The sequence below is a fragment of the Pleurodeles waltl genome, chromosome 11 (assembly GCF_031143425.1).
Source record: "Pleurodeles waltl isolate 20211129_DDA chromosome 11, aPleWal1.hap1.20221129, whole genome shotgun sequence".
Lineage (NCBI taxonomy): Eukaryota > Metazoa > Chordata > Amphibia > Caudata > Salamandridae > Pleurodeles > Pleurodeles waltl.
In genome coordinates, this window is record NC_090450.1 from 818,271,157 (window position 1) to 818,278,348 (window position 7,192).

Consider the following 7,192-nt stretch of genomic DNA (forward strand, 5'->3'; position numbering starts at 1 on the left):
TAAAAGAAGAAGGGGGAAACAAAATATTGAAAATTGTTAAGAGGAGTTAGGAACCATGGTTGTTTTATTCAATGATCCACAATCAAAGATGTAAAGCCAAAGGCGGGCCTGGACAATTTCAGTCTACAGAAATCAAGCTTTCTTAGATGAAGATGTAAGACGTTCCACTTGAAAAGATCCTGCGCCTGTTGAACATGTATTTTTTTCTTAGAATTCCGAATATTACAAACTTCCAGCAGAGGACTTTGGGCAGATTCACGATGTACAAACCTGCAGTTTTGAAGAACCCGTTCACAAATCACCTATGTATGGAACCCCGAACCCCAACTAGATGTCAATTTACAACTGCTTTCCAAAAGATCAGTGTGAGGTCAGAAGTAAAGGAGGAGGTACTCCACCTCCACGAATTGAGTTCTCTTCAACCCACCAATTTCGTAACCACGACAGTCCACCTTCACCAAACAGTACTTTGCCTTTTAATTTACAGTGGTTTGAAAGGAGAGTTTTGATATTACATTGAATTCCCCCCTATTAATTGACGTATTAACCATAGCTCTACAAAGACACACCACATTTTATAAATACCATAATTACACAATGAGTGACCTGGCCTCTTAACTCTCACCAACTCATGGGTGTTTCTAAGTGGCTAATTTTTTTAGATAAGCCACTCTTTTTTTTAGATAAGGTGGCGTAAACTCACTACATCGTGTTATAGGGAATATCTGCTCTAACCCTACATACCAAGTTGGTGCTTGTATCCAGATTTGCTTTGAGAAAGCACACGGGTAACCTCACACTGAGTGAAGCACATGTTGGCATAGAGAAGGGGGCTACTTTACTTATGTACTTTTCACTGGAGGATACAATTATCATAAAAAATATAGGCAATAACACAAACAAGATCTCTTCTTTTCTGGAATGGAGACAAAATTGGATTAAAAAAAAAATAATCACAAAACACTCACAAGGTTTGAAATGAGTCTACCAAAAATATAACTCATAGAGAGCATTTCTTTTTGGTATAGGGAGCCACCCTCAGCGCAGGTACAGCCCTAAGATCATTAAGAACACGAACAGGGTTTCCATAAATTGAACTAAGTCATATACAAATAAACATCATTTTCATCAAAACCTTCTACAATCTCATAGTCCACTGAAAGTGTTCTCTTTCACTGCCTTGGCTAGCATTCAATCTAACATAATCATAATGCCCTACCCCAGACACTTCTCTGAAGTATTCTCTCTGTTCTTAATATTATACCTTTAACACATTCCATATCCCCTTCAGCAGTCTTTGCCTCCTTCAAATAGAGTTGCCTTAGAAATACACATACACTCGTTAATCTAAGTGGGAAAGGGCTAAGCCATGCCAAAGCAAATAAAATCTGCCCCTGAGAGAACAGCAGCCCTTTGCCCCTTCCATCATTTGGAGATTTAAATTAAAAAAAAAAAAACACAACTATACATACTATACCTGCCCGATTGTCACACAAACTGTAACGCAATGTCACCAGAAGTCCCCTTTGTAGCACGCAAACATAGAGCAGCGTGAGCCAGTGAAAGCTTGATCCAGGGTAGAGCCTGAAGCCTGGCTCAGATCGAGGTCCTGTAGGAACCTCAATCCATAGCGAGCTGAGTTTTCAAGTAGTTTCAGCCTGATACCCTCCCTTTATTCAGGATGTGGCATTATGGCCAGAGCTCTCGGCTCTGGAAATGGGGACCCTGGTTTGAGTCTCAGTGTTGCAGGCCTCAAAAAATCATTAAAATGTTATTAGACCCGCAGTCAAGCATGAATAATTTACTTGACCTAACTGTGATGTACTTGACCCGGAAATGGGTCTCAAATGTTGTGATCCTATGCACATATTATATTTTACAGTCATCTTTTTCTTCACTCTCACATTTGAGTGCACCTTCAAATATGAGACTTCAGCATTTCTGCTGTAAAAAAATCCTCCTTTGTTTGATTAAATACACTAAATATTTGCTCCATGTATAATAAATTTAGCCCACTTATAGGGTACACATTATCCATGCATGACTTGCCTCTTAGTTAATTAATAGCTTTGCCATCAGGACAGGAGTGTTTCTCAGTTTATGTTTAAACACTAACTTTTAATTAATATATTACTAAAGCATGATGTGGTGGCACACTGTCAAATACAGACAGTAAATTTTGAAGAAATGTCCAAAAACCTTCCCACCAACTTGCAGCTTTACTGATAAAACCATATAGGGGGTCATTCAGACCCCGGCGGGCGGCGGGAGCCGCCCGCCTGGAGGGAACCGCCATATGGCTGCTCCGCGGTCGAAAGACCGTGGAGGCCATTCTGGCTTTCCCGCTGGGCTGGCGGGCAACCGCCAGCAGGCCGCCCGCCAGCCCAGCGGGAAACCCCTTCCCACGAGGAAACCGGGTCCGAATGGAGCCGGCAGAGTGGGAAGGTGCGACGGGTGCAGTTGCACCCGTCGCGAATTCCAGTGTCTGCTGAGCAGACACTGGAATTCAAAGTGGGGCCCCCAGGGGCCCACGACACCCCTCACCGCCATCCTGTTCATGGCGGTCAGAACCGCCAGGAACAGGATGGCGGTGAGGGGGTCGGAATCCTCCATGGCGGCGCAGCAAGCTGCGCCGCCATGGGGGATTCCCAGGGCAGCGGAAAACCGGCGGGAGACCGCCGGTTTTCCTGGTCTGACCGCGGCCAAACCGCTGCGGTCAGAATGCCCTGTGGGGCACCGCCAGCCTGTTGGCAGTGCTCCCGCATCCCCGGCCCCGGCGGTCCTTGACCGCCGGGGTCGGAATGAGCCCCATAGTATGTTAACGATAATCTATTAAAATTGGGTTTCAGAAAACATTTATCATTTGCACATCACCAAGTAAAGTGTTCTGACTTTTTTTCTATCCTATTAAAATATTTTTCCATCACACAGAGGTACAAAAAATGGTCCTTCACAGCTACTGAAATATATTTTTACATTTTTGTAAAGTTGATTTAGTTATATAAATGTTGTGTGTTAGGAAAAATCTGATACCAGTAGCCTTTCATTTCACATAGGTCACACAATTCACCTTACAAAATCCTGGAACTCTGCAGTCACAAGGAAAAGTATTTTCATTTCAAGAAGACTTTTGACCTCTGTCTCTGAACACAGAGCAAATGTGACAAGAATAAGATTTAAAGGCATCCTAATTGTTAATTCGGCTTCTGACTGAACAGAACACCTGTTCTTTGTCCACTCACCACAAGGGGCGAGTAGGATCTAAAAATAGCTTAACCTCATAAAATAAAACTCGCCATATAGAGTGGTCGAGTAGATTTTTCGAGCCCTGTGTTGGCTCAACATCCTGCGATTCTAGCCACATTGCACAATCTCCCTGTCTTGGAAAAAAAATAAAAAATCAAATAGAATGTGACTGGTGCTTATGTAGAGTGATCCAAAAGCTTTGGGTCGAGTCTGTACTGCAGAAAAACTTCAGAAAAGGCAAAAACAAACCGTTAACATTAAAAAAGGAAGAAAAAAAAAAGTTGATACTCATTTAGGAGATGATTTGTACAAAGTGAAACCAGAAAACCTGGATAAATTGTGGCTTCCCTGATACAACTGTCTGATCTTAGGAAAATATTTTATTTCACCAAAACTCCTTTTTTCTCCATTATTGCGTATGAAAGCAGTTATAAATATAAATATGTGAGTTCAGTATACTAGTACAAATAAACAATTAGATTTAATTTATTAGACAGTAATGTTGCTCTATAATAATCCTCCCACCTTTGCCATCCCACTTAAAGCATTGTCTAATCTCATAACATTCTTAACGGTGCAGAAAGCCCCTTGAAATTCACTTCACTCCTATCATAGGCTACCATGCAATAACGCCTTTTTTCCTTCCGGCGGCTGTGTTCTCTCATGCAGGAGGGAATTTTTTTCTCCCACCTCTGCAGTATTCTACCAACTCCTGGTACTGATTTTAATCATCCTAGTATCCCCACCTGGCAGCACTCGTGACATGTCCTTCTGTAGCATCCCCCAGAGTACTTGCCTGCGAGTACTCTCGCAGTAGTAACTTATCTTCTGCATTCACTTGGCCCACAGTATTTGTTCCTGTCCCTACAACAGTGTTCCCATCATATAACTTGTCCATCCCCCCCTGTTACTCTTGCAATGCAGTAATACTCCTCAATTCCCGGGTAAAGGTGAGAGGAATATACTAGGAATTACAGTCCCAATCTTTGCTAATTTTACACAAAACCGTTCCACTACTTTTACCTTAGGTGCCTCTGGCTGAGAGGGAATATAAAAAAATCCCAAAAGTGACGGATATACCACCAGCCGTATTACGAGTCCATTATATCCTATGGAACTCTTAATACGGCTGGTGGTATATCCGTCACATTTGGGACAGATTAACACCTCCTCCAAAGTTGCAATAACCCCCTATATCTTTTGCGACAGCCTATCTTATACTATGCGTAATACAATTTTGAAATTATGACTTGAATATTCAAAGTGCTTTCAATCTCAAGGGTAGGACATGGTATCATCATAATTACACGTCACTATTCCCAACTGTCCCGATCAGGATTCAATTCTGTGACTGCCTAGTTAGACATGGTCATCTGTAGATTTCACATTAACCAATTAAGCTTTCATAAAGTAAAAAGAGAGCATTTCCCACTTTAATTTACATTTATTTTTCATTTAAGGTGTGAGCATAAAATAGTGGCAGAATGTTCTGTCCTTTTTGACACGTTTCTAACCACCCCACCGTGGTCCATTTACCCGCCCCACTGCACTCAGCATCACAGTTCCCATACGTTTTTATGGACTTCAGTTACTGCCCAGAGCTCTCACTCTACTAGCATTATTCTTCACCCAAACAGCATCACTCTAAATCAGGCTGCTGTAGCCCAATCCAACACCACTGCCAGTTATATCTCTTAACAACTATCTCCCTTACTCAATCTCACTCACAATCAGAAAAATTCTTCTATTCACGCCACGCTTGCTACTCCTCGACATTACTTAGTATTATGTCTCCACCTCTGAAGTGCTGTTGTCACTCAAATGTTAAGCCTTCCGCCTGGGCAGTACTCCGCCTTCTTTCTGGTACTACCACTATTTAACAGCATTATATAGTGCTCCTGCACCAGAAAAATAAAAGGGTTCTTTACATACTAGTTCTCACCTCCATCACTCTCCCACCCCCCACACACACAGCACTCCACGTTCATACATCCACATGCCAGATAGGACCCCCTAATACATTTTCCCTCTCTCCTCCTACAGCCATTCTTCCCATTTCTTAGCATTCTCTACCTACCACAAAGCAGCACTCTATCAACAAACATGCACACTCTCACTAGCAAACCTTTCACTCTTTCCCACTCGCATTCTCGCCAACCAATATTTCTCTAACCTCATAATACTCTGCAGTTGATCATATATGTTCCAAAGGCAAAGCTTTTCCGTGAAACGTCAACCTTTCACACGTGATGGTGGTCACAGATTTTGATGTCCGCACCTTTTATATCAAATAAATTCAAGCAAACATTTCAGAAAGTGTTCAGAGTTTTGTATCCTCAAAATACACTTACCCTCGGTGGGCTAGACCTACTGACAATTAATTTGCCGATGCTCTGAAGAAGCTGTTGGATCAAAACACGCTAGCTGTGCCTGTATTGCTTTTTACAAGAAAGAAAATTAAGTAAAGCTACAAGTGTTACTGTCTGAGAATCTAACTGAAAGACTTGCTGAGTGTCTGCTGATTTGTTCTCAGTGCTCTTTCAGCTTTGGTAGCAGCAACGTTGACAGCTGGTGCTGGTCAAGGTGTGAACCTACTTATTACGCGGGAAAGATGCGGCTGTCCTGTATTTCTGCCTTTGTCATTTTGTAAATTGTTTGACCCCGTTTACCAGCACTGTACTTTCGTTTAACACGCAAATGCATTCTGGGTATCGTAGTCCTGGTTCACCAGAATTGAGCAAGCCAATGCTTAAAAACTCTAGTTTGTGACAGAAAGCCACCGCCCTTGGATGTGATGCACCTGGTAACAAACACACACAGCGTAACCTCGCCCACAGTACTTGTCATTCCTCAGCAGACGTCTCTGCTGTTCTTACTTTCTACATTTTCCTACAGTGCCCTATCCAAAATGAGCCGCTACGTCGCCCTCAGCTGCACTGGCCTCTGCTCCGCCGCACTCTTGCCCTGGCAGAGTGCAGTCGGTAGGTTCCCACTTGCCCTTCGTGGGCTCTCACACATCATCTCAAGTCCTCTCATGGCTGTATTTTCTTCCGTCTGTACTCTCACTACCAGCCCCTTGAAACTTCTCTGGACTCACCTCTGGTCAGGGTCCTGGCTGTCCACGATAAACCCGTACCGGTCGGTGCGCCGCTCGCTGCTGAAGCCATTGATTTCGGAGTCGGAGCCCAGGGAGCTGAGCTCTTCGCGGTCTGGCTCGCTGAGGGTCTCCCGAGTGCCACGCAGGCTACTGCCGGCGGCTGTATCCAGCGAACCCCCGTCCTCCATAGCCGTATCCGGCCTCAGCACCTCGGCTCCATCCTGATCATCAGCCTCTCCCAGCTTCTGACCCCGCTGCCGTTCTGGGCATGCCCCGCCCCGGCTCAGTGCCAGGCCACGCCCACACGGCTGATAGCCAATTATTCCCCCTCTTTCATTGACAAGTCCCTCCTACCGTGGCTCCCTAGGAAACACTAAGACTACGCCCCCAATGATGAACTTCAACCCTGGCCTCTAGAAGTAGTGCAGGTTGTCTCCTCGAGCTGTGAGCTTGTCCGTCTCCTGTGACACACCTCCCTTTGCTCAACAACCAATCCAGTCTCCTCCAGCTGTGAATAAGGCTATGCCTACAAATTCACAGCAAATCCAAGCTCACATACTTTGGAACCTCCCTGTCACTGCCTATATCCAATTGCCCATCACTTACATTCTAGCCAACCACAATACCGTTTACTTTAGTCACCAAAAAACCAATCGTAAGCTTACTGACTAGATGCTGTCAAGCAAGGGCCAATCATATATTGCTTAAAAAATACAGACTGATTTTATCAGGTATTATGTGGTTTGAAAGCACCCCGTTCCGTCCCTGTTGCTTCTATTGAGTGCGCATTGACAGCCCTGCATTTTCATTCTCCATGCTTGCTGAAACTACGGCAAGGCAACCGAAACT

At 44.0% G+C, this 7,192-nt stretch overlaps 1 protein-coding gene across 1 annotated transcript in view; it reads right to left on the reverse strand.

Moving 5' to 3' along the window:
• TBC1D10A (TBC1 domain family member 10A) overlaps positions 1-6,688 on the reverse strand; it is a 249,806-nt gene extending 243,118 nt beyond the window's left edge. The window contains exon 1 of the mRNA XM_069214621.1: positions 6,344-6,688. Coding sequence (XP_069070722.1) covers positions 6,344-6,531 — 188 coding nt within the window. The 5' untranslated portion in view covers positions 6,532-6,688. The remainder of the gene's footprint in view (positions 1-6,343) is intronic.
• Between the last annotated feature and the right edge of the window lie 504 nt (positions 6,689-7,192).